Source organism: Danio rerio, chromosome 21 (genome assembly GCF_052040795.2).
Source record: "Danio rerio strain M-AB ecotype USA chromosome 21, GRCz13ab, whole genome shotgun sequence".
In the NCBI taxonomy this organism is placed as follows: domain Eukaryota; kingdom Metazoa; phylum Chordata; class Actinopteri; order Cypriniformes; family Danionidae; genus Danio; species Danio rerio.
Window position 1 is genome coordinate 41544939 of NC_141041.1, and position 20992 is coordinate 41565930.

Genomic DNA, 20992 nt, shown 5'->3' on the forward strand with positions numbered 1-20992 from the left:
CAGAAAGATTTTTTAAATTTCAATAGTTTTTGTAAGTATATATATATATATAGCGGCTTCAGTGATAAAATACGCGTGCGCACACACAGGATACACTCTGGTCAGCCTAGTTATTATTGATTATTTTTTTTTACATTAACTTTGGAAAGTTAACACTGAACTTTGGAAAAAGTTATCACTGCGGTTGCCGAGATGGTTGTTTTGTTTCTCTGCAGTTGGCTTATTAATGAAGCAGCATTGCTAAATCACTCTTGTTTTAATAAAAAATAAGATTATTTATTATTAAACATTGTGAGATGATGGTCGCATGATTTTTAAAATGAGAGTATGCTTTGCTTATTAATGGCTATTGATCTTATCTACCCGCGACCCACCTGTTAAACATCAATAGGTGCGTTGAAGGTGTGTATACATTAGTTGTGTTTCCTCATGATGCATTAGCTATGTTCAGATTTTAATGATAGTGCATGCTCTCAACTTAAGTAAATTATTTAGAATTATATTTTCCATTTAATTCCAATAAATATTTAATAAAAAACTAATACTTAAACGGGGGTATTCGTGGGGGGACAGTGTCACGGTGGAAAAGTGATATTGCGTCTTAAAACCGATAATACCGTCAACACCCTCTATGGTGGCAAGCCTAGTGTGTGTGTGTTTGTGTTTCCTAGCATCGCTGACGGTGTCCAAAGTCTCTTTACGGCATTCTATATTTATATTATAGTCTTTGCGGCGTCCATATCCTTTAAAGTTGTTTAGAACTAAATGTTTAGAGATGTTGTGACCAAAGTCCCTGTAAAAAGTCTATAGTCTTTGGTACGTGTACCCCTTGTACCCCTTGGCCACATTGTCCCCGGATAATGTCAATAGACTGGACTGTCTTAGCAACTGGCTAAATGGTAAGAAGGACTAAGCAAAAACTTTATAATTAATGTTCTCAACTCGTAATACAACTTTACAATAAGTACAATTGTTTGTAATCAATATTTTATGCCACTTACATGTCTGTTTTTTATTTCTGTAATAAATATGGCTTTTCGCGATTAATCATGATTAATTACAAAAATAAAGTGTGATTAATTAGTTAATTTTTTTAATCAATTGACAGCCCTAGTTTCAAAAATGTTAATTTACGTTCATGTTAGTTCTGTGACATTCACATTCCTTTTTACGGTTTTAATCATAAAACCTATGACTATATTCATTACTATTAAGCACAAAACACAACATTCAAATATAACAGCTTTAATCACATTGACCTACATGCTCCAGTTGTTGATTTTTTTGTTGATTTGCTTGATGTTGCTGTTGGCCAGCTGACAGTACTTCTCAGGAAAAAGACCTCATGGCTAGTTTTGATAACTGTTGCTGTTGTAATATTACACCAATAAAGTTTGTTTCATTACCCTTTACATCTAAACTGGTTCTCTTATTATATAATAATAATTTGGAATGGTTTCTACAGGTGTGGGATGTGTTGAAAGAGGAGCCGGTGTGTAACTACAGGGGTCACTCGGGTCGTCTGCTGTGTGTTCAGTGGTCTGCTGTTCACCCTGACCTGATCTGGACCGGCGGAGATGACTTCACCCTTCAGGAATGGGCCGTTTCCAAGCAGGAACACATCACACCACCTAAGAGTATGTATAGCAGCAATTATTGAATTTTGAATTCATTGAGTGAAGTTTTTAAACCATACTTTCCTTAACATAATTTATAATGAGTCCCTTTAGGGTTGGGAATCATTAGGGATAAGAGATATGGACTCAAAACTGTATTACTAGGAATGTAGCAATTCACTCAACTCACAGTTTACTACAATTTGAGATACTAATCTATTTAACCATATAACTATTTTCATGTGTACTCCGACAATAATGTGTTATATAACAAAAAAAAAACAGTAGAAAGTACAAAGCATTGTGTAGAGCCTATAATATAAAAATGTAAAATTAAGGCTTTATATTAAATTTATATAAATTGAGTTATAAAACAATTCACCCACTCACAGTTGTCATGAAAGGTAATAATAACTATATACACCAAAATCTTTTTTATACCAGGCTGCAAACATCTGTTTGTGTTGTAATGTTGGGTGTTTTACATTAGAGTCAATAGAAATTCACTCTGTTTTGGAGCCAGCCCCCAGTGGTCAGTCAATGAATTGCAATTTCAATCACTTCCAAATTAGCTTAAAGAGGGAGAGTGGGAGGTTGCCACTTGATGCTAAATCAAAGGAAAAAGAGGGCTGGGATCACAATCTCATTTAAATTTAAAGTGACAGTGACCAAAACAGCACAATACAAGGCACAGTTTTAAATGGTTATAAAAACATTTTGTGGGGTATTTTGAGCTGAAACATCACAAACACACTTATTTTTCATGTGTAAAAAGTGGCACAATAGGTCCCCTTTAACACCTTAATGCCCCTACTTTTTGAACATAAACATGAAAATGACATGTTCAATTTAAAAGATTGCTGATCTTCAACACTTTGGTGCATAAATTTAAGCTTGGTGTCTTTTTGATGAAGTTTCTTGTTCGGTTGTAGCTAAAGTGAAAATAGTTCAAAAAGTAAAATTAGAAGAAGTTATGTGCCTTTAAGTTTATGACAATAATAAAACAATAGATGTATAGTTTACTATATTACATAAAATATGTATTTCACAAAACCTGTTTTAGCCCAAATTTGACATAAAATCAAAACTAAATAATGGAATAATTCAAATTCCAAATTTGAATTTGATATCTCAAAAAAAAAAAAAAAACAAGCTTCAGGAAGATTTTGTTTGGCTGCAGTACCAGACATGACCACCAGGTGAAATTAAGTTTACACTCATAAGAAGACGCCCCCTGTTTTGAGGAATATGAACCATATATGTTCATACTTTTGACAATATCTGTGAAGTAGGCATCAAATTCCAAAGTAGTATGGGCAGTATGGTGACACACACTTAAAAACATTGTAAATGTGAAATGTAAATGTGACATTGCTGTAGCGAAGTAATGGTTTACAACTCTGATTAGTGTCCTTGTCGCAAATGAATAAATAATTGTTGCTCAGTATGATCTACCAAAAAAAATCACCAGATTTGGAGACTAGATATGTTAAGCTTTCAAATGATATATTGGTTTAGACTATAATATTATAGTTTAAATATGAAACTGCAAATGGCATCACAGGTCAAGGGTGACAGTATTTTATATATTTTTTTTATCTATTACTCTTCCTGTATAATAAAGGACAAGAAAACAACAACAGTATAGTAATTATTCAGAATACATCTAGACTTTTTCAACAAAATATAGATATCATGATTCGAATAGGATTTAATTGCAATATAGTGACGTAAACTTAAACGAGAGGTCCCTGGTTTATATCCCGGACGAGCCCCCAATTATGTTACAGCCACAGCACAAATGAGGGGACAACACAATTGGATCGGGGGATAGGGGAATTCATTAAAATTAACAACATAATGATATTGAAGTATGAAAGGAATTGACAAATAATAAGTTAAACATAAAATGGGAGCACATCTTCACATCTGGATGGCCGCTCAAGTCTGCTTAATTAAAAAAAAAAAAACTACTAAGTAATACAATTAAGTAATACAAAACCCTGTAGGGCAACAGATAATAAAAATAAATTACCAAATATATATATACTACTATCAGGATGGTGACAGTTAAGAGGTTAAAGTGTAATCCGCAATTCAACAGACAGCGATCGTGTGGAAAGATATGCTAAAGATGCCATAATCTGTACGCATACTTGAATGTTTTCTTCAACAGGTAAGAAGCGCACAGAGATGGAGAAAAAGCGAGTGCCGCAGAAAAAGCCCAAGAAGAAAAAGAAGGCGCCAGGAAAGGGTGGGATGAAGGCAGAGGAAAGTGAAATGCCTTTAGGTGAAGAAGTGAAAGGAGCAGCAGGCAGCGGAGCAGAAGAAGGCCAATCGGACAATGAGGAGGAGGAAGAGGAGAAAGAATACACAGACGCTCCATCCGTCACGGGTAACGCTTTCATCACTCGCTGTCTCTTCTGCTTCCTCTCGCTTTTGTGCTTCCAGCGCAGCCTTTGAAATGTCGCTCTGCTTGTGTGGGTGTGGGGTGATGAATAACCTTTATCACGGGGGTCACAGGCAGGTCCAGAGACAGCAGTGTGGACACACGTGCCAGCGATAGACTGCACAACGGAGAGAAGTTCAGCAATGCTGTTAAGAAAGAGGTCAAAGAGGAGAAGAAAAGAGACAAAATAGGTGTGTATTTTTCTTAAAGGTATTTTATTTATTTATTTGAAAACACAAGAGCTCAGATTCTAAAATATGAGAGTAGATCATACATAGAGGTGATTATTTAATGCTTCTAAATGGATTGTGACCAAACTATTATTTAGTATGCAATAATAATTGTGGCTAGTTGACACATTTTTTTGGAAGCTGTAATTTCAGTTATTGTTCGAGTAATATTATTGATACAAATAATAATATTATTAATAATAATAATTATTACAATTATTATTGTTATTATTGTTGTTATATATTAATTAAGATTTGTTTATTTTTTATTTCCAGTCTAATGAAATTGTTAATTGAAAGTAAATTATTAAATGAGCAGCTAAGTAAATAAGTAAACAGTTAAGAAAATAATTGAATTTATGTAACTAAATAAGCAAATATTTAAATACAAAATTAATTAATAAATATCTGTTTAATTGGGTAATTTATTAAATAAGTAAATAATTAAGGATGTAAATGGGTAAATGAATAAATTCTTATATGAATACAGATTTAATTTTTACTTAATTATTTGCATAATTAAATATTTACATATTTAAAACTGACTTGTTGAAATTAGTAAATGTGTAGTAATAAGTGAAATTTAAATATGTAAATAGGTAATAAAGTTAATATTTAAATGAGTAATTAAGTAAATAATTTAGCAAATGGCTAAAGACATGGAAATAGATAAGTACATAATCATAGATTAGCATAAAAAAGTAATTACATTTTAAATAAATACGTAGTATAATTAGACAAATATTTAAAAAAAATGGGAATAAAATAAGTAAAAAAAAGTTTATGCAAGCTAAAGAAATGAAAATAGTAAAAATATATCAAATAAATAAATAGATCATTAAGTAAATAATGAATAAGTTAGCAAATAAGTGAATGGGTCAATAATTACAAAAATGTAAAAGAATATAAATATGTAAATTAACAAATACCTATACAAGCACATATATTATTATTTAATTGCTTAATTATTAGAATTTATTTTCACTTATTACTACATAATTTTTTACTTTAATGTCTAAGTAAATTTTAAAAATTAACTTAATAAATTATGTAATTTATTACTTTTTCATTTATCTATCATACATATTTTGACTTATTTGCTAATTTATTTACTAATTACTTATTTAAATATTTTCCCAATTTTATTTAACTATTTACATGATAAATAAATGAAAATAGTAATAAATCAAATATGTAATGAAGTACTAAATAAAGGGACAATTAAGTAAATAGTCTACTAAATAAGCAAATCCATCAGATAAGTAAATAATCATTGAGTAAATGTTAAGTAATATGTACATTTAGTAAGTAAATTAATACTTAGACAAGTAAAAAAATTAGTAAGTAAATAGTAAGCAAGTATATAAATAGCAGTTTGTTATTACTAGTATCGCAGCTCTTTAGAGAACCTTCAAAATGTTTTCGATTTTTCAAAGCATGCTTGATGTCCTGCATATTGCTTTCACTCTTCTGATCTCCCCTCTACTGTTGATTTGTAGATTTGTCTTTAAAAAAGAGAAAGCCGCGCTCTATTCTTCCTCTCAGCACTTCGATGGATCACCGACCCAAAGACGAGCTCCAGCAGGACTGCCTGACTCTTGCTGCTGTAAGACACTCACACGGTAAGAACAATCAGCTGGAAAACATAAACATAATATAATAGTTAGTAGTAAATCATTAAATAAAGAGCAAGAAAATAAACAAAAATTAAATAAATAAATAATTGACTTTCAATTATGTATATAATACATCTTGGATCATTTATATTTAAAAAAAATAAATAAATAAATAGAGAGTAAGTAAATAATAAATAAATAGTAAGTAAATAAATAACCTGTTCATCCATTCATTTTCTTTTCGGCTTAGTGCCTTTATTAATCTGGGGTCGCCACAGCAGAATGAACCGCCAAATTATCCAGCTTATGTTTTACGCAGCGGATGCCCATACACGGACAATGTAGTTTACCCAATTCACCCATTTAGCATGTCTTTGGACTTGTGAGGAAAACCGGTGCACCTGGCAGAAACCCATGCAAACACAGGGAGAACATGCAAACTCCACACAGAAACGTCAACTGACCCAGTCAGGGCTCGAACCAAGAACCTTCTTGCTGTGAGGTTGTGCTACTCACTACTCCACTGTGCTGCCCAATAAAAAAACATTAAGAACATCAATAAATAGTTTAAAAATATAAATAAACATTAAGTAAATAAATAAACTAAGTAAATTAAATAAATAATAAATAAATAAAAATGGTACGTAAATAAATAAACTGTAATTAAATACATAAAATAAATAAATATATAAATAGTAAGTAAATAAATAAATAGATAAACAAGTATTACAGTGTCAATTATGTATAAAATACATGTTGGATCATTTATTTTTTTAAATAAATAATAAGTAAATGAATAGATGGTAAGTAAATAGTAATTAAATAAATATTAAGTAAATAAATAGTAAGTAAAAATAATAAATAGTAAGTAAAAAATAAACAGTAAGTACATAAATAAACGAAGTAAATCAATAAATAGTAAGTAAATAAATAATAAAAAAAATAAATAAATAATAAAAAATAAATAATAAAAAATAAAAAATATATATAAATAAAATATATAGTTAATAAAATAAATAGGTAAATAAATAGAAAAATAAACAAACAGTCACTAAATAAGTAAATAGTAAGTAATCATGAAATATTTAGTAAATAAATAAGAAGGCATCACGGTGGTGCAGTGGGTAGCACGATCGCCTCACAGCAAGAAAGTCACTGGTTCAAGCCTCGGCTGGGTCAGTTGGCGTTTCTGTGTGGAGTTTGCATGTTCTCCCGTGTTCGCCTGGGTTTCCTCCGGGTGCTCCGGTTTCCCCCACAAGTCCAAAGACTTGCGCCATAGGTGAATTGGGTAGGCTAAATTGTCTGTAGTGTATGTGTGTGAATGAGTGTGTATGGATGTTTCCCCAGAGATGGGTTGCAGCTGGAAGGGCATCCACAGCGTAAAACATTTGCTGGATAAGTTGGCGGTTCATTCCACTGTGCCGACCCCTGACTAATAAAGGGACTAAGACAAAAAGAAAATGAATCAATGAATAAATAAATAAATAAATATTAAGTAAATAAATGAATAGATAAATAGATAAGGACGCATTACAGTGTCAATTTTGTATAAAATACATGTTGGATTATTATTTTGAAATAACCCATGTAAAACATATACATGTGCATCAACAAAAAAATTATGATCATTCAATCCACAGATACTTGTACAATATACATACAGTTGAAGTCAGAATTATTAGCCCCCCTGTTTATTTTTTCCACAATTTGGGTTTAACGGAGAGAAGATTTTTTTTCAACACATTTCTAAAGATAATAGTTTTACTAACTCATTTCTATTAACTGATTAACTTTATCTTTGCCATGATGACATTAAACAATATTTTACTAGAATTTTTTCAAAACACTTCTATACAGCTTAAAGTGACATTTAAATGCTTGACTATGTTAATTAGGTTAACCCGTCAGGTTAGGGTAATTAGGCTTGTTATTGTATTGCAATAGGTTGTTCTGTAGACTGTCGAAAAAAAGTATAGCTTAAAGGGGCTAATAATTTTGACTAAAAATGGATTTTAAAAATTAAACACTGCTTTTATTCTAGCCGAAATAAAACAAATAAGACTTTCTCCAGAAGAAAATATACTTTTAGACATACTGTGAAAATTTCCTTGCTCTGTTAAACATCATTTGGGAATTATTTAAAAAAGAAGAAAAAAATTAAAGGGGGTAAATAATTCTGATTTCAACTTTACATCAACGTACAACCAGATAAATTCAATTCACATCTAAAACAGTCTGTAGTACTCTCATTAGGGTTGGGCTGATAGACAATGCCATCGTCCATCGCCGATGGCCAATAGACAACACTATGCTGAGTCAGCATCGCCAATCCTTTGCCTACCCCTGTCGCAAACCCGCTGAAGAAAAATACACACTCAGGCCCTGTTTACACTAAGGGCGTACTCACACTATGTACAGTTGCCTCAAACCGAGCCAAAGCATGCTTTTCCCCCCTCCCGTCTCCCCCGACTGCCCGCACTCACATTACATTCAGGCCTGGGCATGCTTACGTCATCGATGCTGCGCTGTTCAGTAAGTGCTCTCACTCAGCACAGTGGAGATTTCTCTAGTTATATCCCTTCAGTTCTTAGGGATGTGGTGACACGCAGTCAGATATTTCGCTGAAATCTCTGAACATATCAGCCACTTTTGATGCTCATAAACAATCATAAAGCCCTCGTGCTGCAGGAATTAGGAGGTTTGCTGAAGGTGCAGCTGTCATGCAGTGAGGGGTTTGCATCTTTAATAAACTACGGCAGTTTGCGTTCACTGAACAGTAAGAATGATTAATAAATTCATATGAAACAGTCCCTTAAAAGTCACGTCTCGCTTTCAGTTTCGGGCTTTGGCGCGTTTTGCTCTCACACACAAGCGTACCACGCCAAAGCCCAAATGAACCGCGCTCACACCTCTTCCAACCGGGCCAGGGCTGGCCAAGTGAACCGTGCCTGAGCCCGATTCAGCGCACTTACAGTTCTCAATTGATCCGGTACGGATAGCATAGTGTGAGTGGGCTCTAATCTTAATCCTAATCCTAATCTTAGTGTTAAAATGGTAATTTAGAATGAAAATGATCCACATCCACAGTGTTTTACCTAGCATTTCCTAACAGACCTCGATCCGCTGAAAACACACATCATGTGACCACACACACACACAGCTGTCATGCGCTCCTCTGAGCTCCAGAGACAGAGAGCAGTGCACGTCAGACAGTTTATCAAGGATGTACTGCTGGACCGCGTCTTATTATAGTTGTTAAAACGTGATATTCAGACATCCCAAGTCTCTCTGAAGTTTCGGGAGTCTCTATGCATTTGCGGGACTGATAATGCCTGCAAACGAGTGATAATCTCCCGGAAATTGCGCGTCTCCCTCCCGGTCCTCAAATAAGTCGCGCACCCTTGTCACCCCCTGATCCCTCCTCGCTCATCAGACACTTCGCACGCACTCTGTCAAACACCCAGAAGAAAGGAAGTCAAATAGACTTAAAACAAGTTCCGTAAATAATGACAGAGTTGAAATCCCTGTGTGAACTCTCTCTTTAAATATATCTTATTTGTAATCTTGTCTTGTCTGGAACATCTAAATGAGGAATTTGATGTTTTAAATGATGTTTTTTATTGACTAAACAGAAAAAAAAATGATAATAAATTCTCTGTGCTCCTCAGGGCGAAGCAGGACGTGTGTTCCAGGAGCTGGAGATCACATCCAGCTCGGCCTCTTCACAGACCGAGACGCTCTCTACAGGATGATGCAGGAGGAGGGTGAGTGAAGATGAGCTGATGTGATGAAGATCTGCCTTGATGTATTCATGGAGTCTCTAAATTTTGATTGTGTGCTTTTGGGCAGAGGAGAGTCACGTGGAAGCTGCTCATTATGACTCAGTGCTGTATCTGAGACTGTGGAGAGGAGACCTGATTGGTGCCTTAAATCTGGCCATGGAGAAAGGAGAACTGACCGATCATCTGCTCAGTTTAGCTCCAATGGGTAAGACATTTACCCCCACTACAAATCTCGAAAAATCTATCCAAAAAACATTGTAAAGTAGGTTCCAATATCCCAGTGGTAAGTGTGCCAACATGTAGTGCATCATTAGCCGCGTTTCCACTATCAAAACTGTAAAACTGCAAATTCAAAATGTGTTCTGTGTCCTCAAACAAATGTTTGTTTTTATATCACGTGGTAAAATTTAAAAACTAAATATAGGCTATATTTTATTACTTGCTCTTATGTGCTGAAATACTGAACACTTTCCTTTACTTAAGATATAATAAGCAACATCTTTAAATAAAAAGGAATCACCTATTAAGTGTCATAAAGCCTATAGGAAAAAATTAATGTTCAAAATTCAAAATTCACAACCAAGTGGCCGGGTTGTATGACGTTTGATTCAGGGGATGTTATGGGGGTGGGGTTTGCGTGACGCTGCGAGTTACTAGCCGGCTACATAATTTCGGCCTCACTGCTCAACCTCCCGGGCAATTGGCCCAGCCCGGCCTGATAAAAGTCCTGGCTCGCACTGGCCCGACAATGAAAATGTTGCTATTGCTTCAGGCATCTCAAATTCGAGTCCAGGCTCATGGAGTTATAATGTCCACCCACTTTCTCCAGTGGTGTAATGGAGCACAAATCTCACAGTTCGGATCATACTATGGTTTTTGAGTCATGGATCAGACCATTTTTTGGGTCAGCAAAAAAGGGAAAAGACAAGTGTCATTTGGTTATCATTTATACAAAAATATTACTGCAAAACCACGGGTTTTAACAAACAGAACTTAGAGACTGTAATTTTAATAAAAATCAAGAAAGAACCAGCTAAAATACAAAAAATTATCTTTGCTACTGTTTCTGATAATGGTAAATATAAAAATCTAACATCTTGTACAACAGTGGTTCCCAAACTTTTTGCTGTGTGCACCCTTTTCTAATATTTGACACCTGTCAAGCACTGCTTTTTCAGATTAAACTTAACATTTTTAACGACAATAACTAAATACACGTATTTTTTGTGTACGTGATTAAAATGAAAATAATAAAATACATGAAGTTATTGGATGAGCTTTTATGAAGTTGACAATTTCCACAGTGTCATTAAGTACAGACGAGTTCATCTGGCATGTTTTTCATCGCTGAAGCCTCTTGGTGGATGCTGCAGTGTACCCAGGAAACCAACTTTTTGGATGAATCTACTGCTTTGTTCATCCAATTTTCCTTACAGGCATGTCTTATAAGTGGCTGTGTCTTGTTTGTAAGTGGCGACCATATATGAGGGCTTACGACTGCTATTAGCTAAAACCTCACCACAGGCGACATATTGCAGATTTGGATTTTCTGCATCTCCAATCCATGTAAACCAGAAACCAATGTAACTGGCGCTATATTTGCGTTTCTTACTTCACATTTTCTCACTCTCTAGCGTAGGCCCAATGGGGGAATTAGTTTTTACTCTAATAGTTAAAGCAAGTTGTCTATGTCATATATGCATCAAAAAAAACATTCAGGTAAAAGTGTTTTATATAAATTCTGACCATGAGTCCACATATATGGACATATATTTTTATCTAAAAGTACATAGTATCAAAAGATGATACTTAGATTTTACTCTAATTAGGTAAATATATATATATATATATATATATATATATATATATATATATATATATATATATATATATATATATATATATATATATATATGTGTGTGTGTATATGTATATGTATGTATATACAATGTTGGTTTTATCATAAAAGTTTAAAGATTTTCCATATAAAATGTCAAGTAATATATCCTCTCCCAAAACGAATGAATTTTTTATATTTCCTTTTATTTGTGATTTACACGCAGAATCATGTGCACGTTTAGTTTTCCATTATCATGGGGTCTCGACTTGTTTTTCTTTACACCTTCTTCATTGTTTTTGCTGTATTTTCCATACTCAGCTGGTTACCAGGTGTGGTTGAGGACCGTGGAGGCGTACGTCAAGCAGCTCTGTCATCATGAGCAGTTCCTCAAAGCAGCTTCACATCTCCTGTCCATCCACAAACTCTACGAGGCCATCAGTCTCCTGAAGAGCCACCAGTTTTACCGGTCTGAAAAACACTCTCTGGCATGTTAATGCTGTTTGCTCCGGCTGAAGGTTAATGTTTGTGCTTGTTTTAAATCTCCAGGGAAGCCATTGCTTTAGCCAGAGCCAGACTCCAGCCTGAGGATCCAGTGCTGAAAGATCTGTACATGAGCTGGGCTGCGGTGCTGGAGAAGGACGGACACTACGCTACTGCTGCTAAATGGTAATCAAAGCAGTTTACAAAACACTCTGGTGGTCTGTTTAAATGTATGCTAACTAAATTTGGTAACACTTTATTTTACTGTACAATTCACACTATTAACAAACCATTTACTAAGACTTTTAACTCAAAACTAAAACAAAACAAAAAAACTAATTATTAGCTTCTTATAAACTCTTTCCCCGCCAGTGTTTTTTAAAAAGCAGTTATCATCCACTGCCATAATTTTTGATGATTTTCACCTAAATTTGTTGTCCCTCAGAATATTTTTGGCTATGAATATTTGACTGTATTATATATCGAATAGAGAACCATACCTCTGCTTTCAAACAACAAAACAGCTTTAAACATCAAAAATCAGTCCAAGGCACTCGAAAAATGTGGAAAAACTTTGTTGTAACTCTGTTGAAGGCAGTTGTTTGCCGAAACACGCAAAATTAAGGATTAGCCATGTGAAGAAACAGCTTTTTAATAAGCTTTTTAATGTTTTTTTTCACATTTTTCGAGTGCCTTGGACTGATTTTTGCTGTTTATTTTGATAAATTCCTTACCCAAAGAGCACAGAGAGCTACCCTGAACACGTTTTGTTAGATTTTGAACAAAACTGCTTTTTTATTTTACCCTCGTGTGATCATGTTTTATCCCCACATTTATTTTTAAGTTAAAACAACTAAATCCAAAACTACAAAGCTCTGTGGGAAAAAGTGTTTGCCCCCCGTTAAAACAAATGAAACCTTGAACATAACCCGAAGGAGATCGTCTGAGCATCTGTCAGTGACCTCATGCTGAAGCAAGACGAGGCATGATTATATTTATATATATATTAATAGACAGTGGCAATTTAAAGTGCTTAAAAAGAGAAAAGTATAAATAAAATAGAAACAAGTAATATAAAAACAGATGAAAACAGAGTAAAGACTGTTTTTTTCATATTCCAAAACACCGGTGTATCATATCTTCCCACTTTACTCTGGGACTTCTCCATTCTGGTGATCATATTGGACAGCTCCAACAGATTAGATTTTTCACCTAGTATCGAAAAGTTAAGCTTTACAAGCTGTGATTACGTGTCTCCTAATTTCAACTTTCTTCTGGAAGTAAATTGCACGGCCCCTGATTTTAAACCCTCCCAGGAGTAGATCGCTTTAGCTAGTCAAACGTAATAAAAGGTCTGGATCTCAACCAGACACCAGGGACTTTTATTAACAGGGATTATTAACAATAACATATCGGGCTCTATTTTGACGGTCCATGCACAGAGCGCAAAACGCACGGCGCAAACGCTTTTTTTTTTTTTTTGCTAATTTATTGATGGGTAAATATGCTTTGCGCCGTGGTGCATGGTCTAAAAGGGTTGAGTTTATTTTCTTAATGAGTTATAGGTGTGTTTTGAGAATAAACCAATCAGAGTCTCATCTCCCATTCCCTTTAAGAGGCAGTTGCATTGCGCCATAAGCGCATTCGCTATTTACAGGACGTAAAGTAAGTCTACGTGGAAAAACTGAGCATTTCATTAGCTAACAGTTAACAGTTTTTTTAACAGATAACTGTTAAACAGAGCATCTACTGCGTGAGAATGAGAGATAATGGATCTACTTTCACTTTAGCTCTTGGATAGGGAAACCTTTGCACACAGACATCAATTAGTCTATAAATAATTAATTGCGTTTGTTAAGCGCAAATATTCATATTAGTTTCAAAACTATTTCTAAATTCAGTTCTAATTTCCAGCAAACGAATAAATGAACAATAATAACGAAGTGTGCTCAAAAACCTGAGTTATATCCTAAAACACATGCTGTGCCCCATATGGTCTAAAACCTGCAGGTGGGCTAATCTAAGCTTGTTTTTAATAAAACAAATATAAATATGGATATAATAAATAATACTGCTAATAATAATAACATTATACAAAAGCAAATTGTTATGTATGAACTGAAAAAGCCTCCCGAGATGAAGAAGACATAAAAGCAGTGATTTTTCATATTTATGTAGGCTAGAAAATAATATGTTTAGTAATATTTTAATCCTTTATATTTATATCCTATATCTATTCTTATTATATCCTAAATATAAATTTTTTTTCATATGTAAAGATATTTGCCTATTGCTCTCTTGTGCGTATTAAGCAGTGTGTAAACGAGGTGCAACTCTGCGCTGGAGTTTAGACCGGGTTTGTTTTGGTCTAATGAAAAATCTATTTTAGTTTTTCAAAATAGCAACGCGCCAGCAGTGCGCCTCAGAACACCTTCCTTTTTAGACCATGGGCGCCTATGGGCGCACATATGAGCGCTAATGGATTTGATATTTAAACAGCGTAGCGCAATGCCTCAAAACGACTCTTGCGCCAAGCTGAAACTAGCAAAAGACTATTGCGCCACGCCTTGCGCCACATTACGCCAGGTGTATGATAGGGCCCATCATTACAAGTAAATTGAGCAAATTTGTTATTTTGTTTAGTGAACTGGTAGCCCTTCACATTAATCGGTATCCAAAAAGCTCTCGGTTTCAAAAAGGTTGGTGACCCCTGCTTTATCATAACGAAAGGGTAGTCAATTTGAACAGTACAGTTGTTAATTGACAAAAGTACAAAAAATTCTTCCCAATTTTCTCAAGTTTGATTTTGAAGGTTGCCACGCCAAAAAAAGGTGCGACTGAGACATGTTAAACACGCTAAATTAACACATCACAGATTCTTAATTTCATAGCAATACCTCCAACTGAGTAAAGTGATTTAAGCGGTGTGTGGCTGTTTTCCGTTCAGTTACCTGGCCACAGACTCCAGCTTTGATGCAGCTAAAGTGATTGGGAAGAAAGGGGATGTGACATCACTGAAGACGGCGGCTCACCTGGCACATATAACAGGAGAATCAGAGCTGGCACTCTCCCTCTCTCTGAGGTGCGCCAAAGACCTGATCGCCACCCAGGACTGGACCGCAGCACAGGATGTCTTGAGGACACAAGACTCACTTTTGGTTGGTTTCCATATTCATCAGCAGTTCGGTGTTTGAAAATTTATATAATGAAGTTGATTCTAAGGCAGAGATGCCCAAACTGGCGCATTGAACTCCACTGTGCTATAAATGTGATTAGGTTTTATTGTAATAGTTATATTTCTGGACAGGGTCACCGGCTGGTGTTCAGTGTGAATGAGATTCTCACTCAGAGACTGGCGGACACAGATGTGGTCAGCTGGAGTTCGTCATCTTCCCACTGGTGGTCTTCGTCGCGTGAGGAGGTCTTCTTCTCGGCGGTGCTCAGAGTGTGGCAGAGAGAGTTTGGAGTGGATCCTGCAGACCATCACAAACTAAAGACTCTCCATCAACAGCTGAAAGCCATCGAAAATCCTCCGCACACCACTACTGGACCCGTCAAACAAGTACGTGTGCAAATAGAAGATTCCAACCGTCCTATTATGATATAAGATAATTAGCTCTGTAAATCTATTAACCAATATGTAACCCATTAATCACAATCTTAGTCTCTGATTAATTTAGATTAAGAATTTAATACTGTAAATATGCAGTGTAATAGAAATAAAGAAACGAATGACAATCTAGTTTAAGGAAACTCTAGTTTTATGATCTTATTGATTATTTTTTAATTGCTAAAGTGAAAGTGGAGATATCAGTTGTCATCGATTATCTGCGCTGTTATAACGAGGTCATTTTGGTCATTTACTGATGTCCAGTGGTCGACAGTTAGAGCAATGGAAGTGCTTACTGCAAACTGACTCACTTGAACTTTTTCTGTCTGTATTTGTTTATCATTTCGCCCTAATAGTATCTGGTACAGTCCATTTAGCGCTGGAATAATTTCGCTTTGACATTGTTACTTTATCTTACTTTGTTACTTTATGGAACTTTATCTGTCTTCATCTACACACATGCGTCAGATTGTAATAATAGTACTGACTTTAGCCATTTTGGTCCCACTTTATATTAAGTGGCCATAACTAGTATGTACTTACACAGGATTTAATAGTTTGTTACAATGTATTTATTGTGTACTTATGCTTGATTAAATACCTGTTTGTAAATACATCTGTAATTAACTTTTGTAATTACATTTGTAAATACACTGTTGACCATCCCTTACACCCTAACACACCCTTAAACCTACCCATGCCACCAAACCTGTCCATAACCCAACCTCTATCCCAACTCAAAAGCACCACAAGTGTTCTCAAATACATTTAACACACAGTAGGTAAATAGTAGTCAAGGACACTTAATATAAAGTGGGACCGCCGTTTTTACTATACACTACCTGACATAAGTCTTATCATCGATCCCAATTGTAAGAGCGACAAATAAAAACTTGAATAACTTCTAGTTGATGATTTGGAAAAATGGCAGAAGGTAGATTTTTCCCATGAATCATCTGTTGAACTTCATCCCAATCATCACAAATACTGCAGAAACCCGCATGGACCCAAGATTCTCACAGAAATCAGTCAAGTTTGGTGAAGGAGGTTTTGGGGTTACAGAGGGGCTAATAACTCTGACTTCAACTGTACTTTACTGTATAGCATATCATAGTTAATTATTATTGATCCTTATATAAATTATTAAATTAAGTAAATCATATTATATTGTCTGTCTTTAGACTTGAATGAAATGTATCTTTAATGCCATCATGTAAATCATTACTCTTTGGCTCCTCTTTTATGCTCCTCAGCTGTTATCTCACATCTCATTGGACGTGACTCTGTGTGCCCTGAGTGAGCTGTTATGTGATTGGCCGTCTGTTGTTGAGGAGTTGCTGCGAGCTCTGAGTCGAGCTTCAGCAGCGGGAAGCTTCACACTGATGGCAGAGCTGAGCCTGCTGCTGTTTCCACACGGTCAGAGATGCTCATGTACACAAAACAACAACACACAATCACTTCACATCACGACTGCCTATTGTAGATAATCAAAATAAAAAAAATAATAATAAAAAAGAGAGAGAGATAAAAAGAAAGATGGACTGCGTCCGAAAATCGCCTACCATTCGGTAGGTACTAGATTTGAATTTGAAATTACTACACAACCATTAGGAAAGAACGTTCTATACAGTATGAATGTGAGTAGTACGAATGCAGCTCGGATGTAACCACACCCACCATTAGTCATTATCACGTGACCAACCCACGTCAGTTACGTCGCTTTACTCCTCTCATGTGGCATCATAGGAAAGCGCGTTTGCCTATTGCAAACTTGTTCCTGGTGGTCAGGTGTCCTACAGATTTTAGCTCCAACCCTAATCAAACACACCTGAACAAGCTAATCAAGGTCTTACAAGGTATATATGAAACACCCACTCAGGTGTGTTGAGGCAAGTTGGAGCTAAACCCTGCAGGGCACCAGACCTTCAGGAACGAGATTGGTGACCCTTGGTCTATTGGATGTGCACTTTAGAATCTCGCCAGAAGTAGTAGGTCAACCAGGAACTTCTCACCTACTGTTTTTCAAATAATATGAATTTGGACATACTACTCGGCTCGCATACTATATGGTATGGTAGTATACGATTTCGGATGCACCCATGGTGTACAAGTACAATATGGTATACAGGTATTGTAAATAATCAAATTTAGGGAAGAAGGAAAAAGAAATCTGATATATATTTATGTTGCGAAATGTAAACACGGTCATGATATTTAAAAAAAATGGATTCATGTCATCTTTAGGGTGGCATTATATACTTAAAGTCCACGTGAAATGAAAGTTGGAGAGACCTTTATTTCAGAATGTTGATGTAGTTCAACTGAAATAGAATATTGAGTAAGGGGTGGGACTTTCTTTTTGATCATCGTTTCCTCATAGCAAACTAACGGTAAGAGGGGTGTGACTAAGAAGATTGCAGCTGAAGCAGTCAAACTGTCATCATCAGAGAAAAAACCACAGCTCCAAATGCTGAAGCAAATAGTCAGACTTTGACTAAAGATTACCAGAACAAGGCCCAATCCCTATTTTACCCCTTAGCCCTTACCCCTTGTTTTGCGCGTTAACGTGAAGGGGTAGTGGTGTCCCAATTCTTTTTAGCTTGAAGGCTAAGGGGAAGGGCTAGATAACCCTTTAAACAATGATTTTTCAGGACCAGACTCGAAACTAAGTGGTAAGAAAATTTCCCAGAATACACCAGCCACAAAGGCAGGAACGCTGCGCCTGGAAGTAAGATCCACAAATTAGTATTTTTCTTATCATTTTTACGAATTTTTACAACAAACAAACACGTTTTAATATATTCATAACCGCGTTGGTGTTTTTCTTTCATCTTTCATCCCTAATCATAACTTCTGTACAGCAGTCCCACAACATTTTGACACTCGATGACACTGGAATACCCTGTCAGAAAAGTCTGGCTGGGAATGAGCTTTTTACATTGTCTGCTATAATGTTAATGCTGTTTTTTGTGTGTTTACATTAATAAAAATGGCCACTGTGTAAATGTACAGTACAGTTATGATCTTATTGCCACATTATATCAATATGATAACAAAAAATATATGCCTTCAGTGATTTCCTGAAGATAAATACCAAAAAATAACAACTGGTATCACTACAGCAATCACGATCGTCGATCTCATATGAAGCAAAAGATTGCGATGACCTGATGACGTGTACGGGTGTTGTAGTGGTGTCCTATTTCTTAGGGTTAATTTTGAAGCCCTTCGCATTCACACTCTGTTTCAAGGACCAAGGGGTACAAAAATAGAATTGGGCCAAAATGTTTGTTTTTTTTCCATTGAATTAACTTTCACAGATTATTTGTTTACCTAAAGAATAACCAGTGCTCCCACGCTTCTTGAAAGTACTTGAACTTTAAACATATGGATTCAAGGCCTGAAAAATAATGGTCCTTGACAGTAATTGAAATAAATTTTAAATAAAATTAGATTTTGGTTTTTATTTCAACAATTGTACTCAATTGTCAAGAACATTATTAAAAAAAAAACTAAATTCTTGAGTTTTTTTTGTGGGGGGTGGGTTGGGGTGTAGGGGGTGCAGGGTGTTAATCTACCTAATTGTGTTGGTACAACATGAAGGAATTGTATGGAATCCATTATTTTTGTGGTGTTGCTTCCCCTACTGCAGTAAATTACAATTTTCCTCCATGTTGCCGTCAGTTTATCAGGAACTAAGGATTTTGTTCTCACTGGATGTAAATGGCACTTTATTTGCAAATTTGTTCTACAATATTCCAGTTTTGCACATCAGTCTAAAGCTTGGTTTAAACTTCTGTGTTAAGTGATCGACGTGACCCACGGCACATGCAACACGCGTAGCTGTGCATTCATATTTCTGCACTCTGTTTCTGTTGCTCTGCATTAACACTTCCAAAATGCTAGCAGGCAGTGGGGTGTTAATGTTCCTCTGTGTCGAGTTTCTTCACTGGTGTTTTTTCTGAACGCTTCCTAATGTACAAGTGGTTTAAACTCGCTCATTTTGAGGCAGGAACCGGCGGACTTTAACTGTAAGTTAAACACAAAACAAAACTTTCCATCCGGAGCTCCTACACAGGACTTGACGCTTGTAATCAGTCGCTCCAACGGATTCGCGCGGTTCATAAATCAGTCTAATCCACATCTTTGGGTGGAAACAGCTTATTATAATTTTGGTAGAGAAGAGTCGTATATCATGTCAAGTTTGTCAAACGTTTTACCATTAATCGATTAAAATCATTGTTTTCTACCAGGTTTGGAGTCGGTGGCGCTTTACAAACAGAAACTAGACCCGTCTGACGAGAGAAGCTTGGCGATTTCTCAAAGCATCGAGGCTTTCATCTGTTATCCACTCATGTATGAGAAATGGTGGACGTCAACGTCGACCAATAACAGCATCAGCAACGGTCATCGTTTAACTCTGACTGACGGAGATGAAGAGAAGTGTAACGGAGAAGCTCAATCTGATGGCTTCTGGAAGATTCTTCTGTCAGAAGCTCACGCTGATCTGCAGGCCAACCAGAGAGCCATAGCGGAGATTCAGAAAAGAGTCAGCAGCCTGATTCAGCAGCACAGCAGGTGTAAAGACCCAGAGACGGCTCTGGAGGGATCTGCTGGAGGAACGGGGTATTTCTGATGCTCTGCTTTATTCCTGTGCTTTTGATTCAAGTGCTTCAAAGACATGTCTAACAGCTGCTGTGTGTCTTTCTCCAGCAGCGAGTCTCTATCTGCGCTCACCGCACAAGTTGCTGAACACCATAAAGCTCTCGCCGCCGTCCCGGAACACATCAGGGTAAGCTGCTCTGTTTGCGTATCAAGTTGTGTTTCCAGATCCAAGCCCCGCTACATGTTTAAAGAAATATCAATAGCCGTTCACGACCACCGTTTAGTCATATCACACATTAAACATCTTAAAGGAAACCCTAAAGACACGTATGTCTTAATATAATGTAAATGTCTCTTTGACAAATATGTAGACAAAAACATGACAAATTTACATTAGTAAAAAAGAATCCACATTTATTTCAGTTTATTTTGGACCATGGGCCTGCTATTGTTTTCAATGATGTAATATGGTTGCTCTGCCTCTATTGCGCTATCAATTCCCATCATAAGTGCACCAAAACTAGTGATACAAAATGCTTCTACTACTCCACATATGCTGCTTTTGGTTGTCATTTTGGACCAGGGGTGTCCAAACTTTTTGGGCCGAGGGCCAGATGCAAAAAAAAAAAACGTTGTTCCGGGCCAATAATTTTTGAAATTTTGAAATAATTTTGAAGATATTTTCAGGAAAAAAACACACATATACATATATATATATATATATATATATATATATATATATATATATATATATATATATATAT

The 20992-nt window shown here is 35.7% G+C and overlaps 2 protein-coding genes across 3 annotated transcripts in view; one reads left to right on the top strand and one right to left on the bottom strand.

Moving 5' to 3' along the window:
* The window catches only part of wwc1 (WW and C2 domain containing 1), a 462139-nt gene that overhangs the window by 305597 nt on the left and 135550 nt on the right, over nt 1-20992 (bottom strand). The gene's annotated exons all lie outside the window — the stretch shown is intronic.
* The window catches only part of gemin5 (gem (nuclear organelle) associated protein 5), a 45910-nt gene that overhangs the window by 18677 nt on the left and 6241 nt on the right, over nt 1-20992 (top strand). Inside the window, exons 15-27 of one of the 2 annotated variants that reach the window (XM_087301740.1) lie at nt 1466-1637; nt 3793-4011; nt 4140-4256; nt 5795-5917; nt 9580-9675; nt 9761-9898; nt 11852-11999; nt 12080-12199; nt 14961-15171; nt 15321-15575; nt 16877-17039; nt 19877-20249; nt 20337-20415. In XM_087301740.1, the coding sequence (XP_087157866.1) occupies nt 1466-1637; nt 3793-4011; nt 4140-4256; nt 5795-5917; nt 9580-9675; nt 9761-9898; nt 11852-11999; nt 12080-12199; nt 14961-15171; nt 15321-15575; nt 16877-17039; nt 19877-20249; nt 20337-20415 (2214 nt within the window). The remainder of the gene's footprint in view (nt 1-1465; nt 1638-3792; nt 4012-4139; nt 4257-5794; nt 5918-9579; nt 9676-9760; nt 9899-11851; nt 12000-12079; nt 12200-14960; nt 15172-15320; nt 15576-16876; nt 17040-19876; nt 20250-20336; nt 20416-20992) is intronic. The other variant, XM_087301741.1, reaches the window with a different exon arrangement.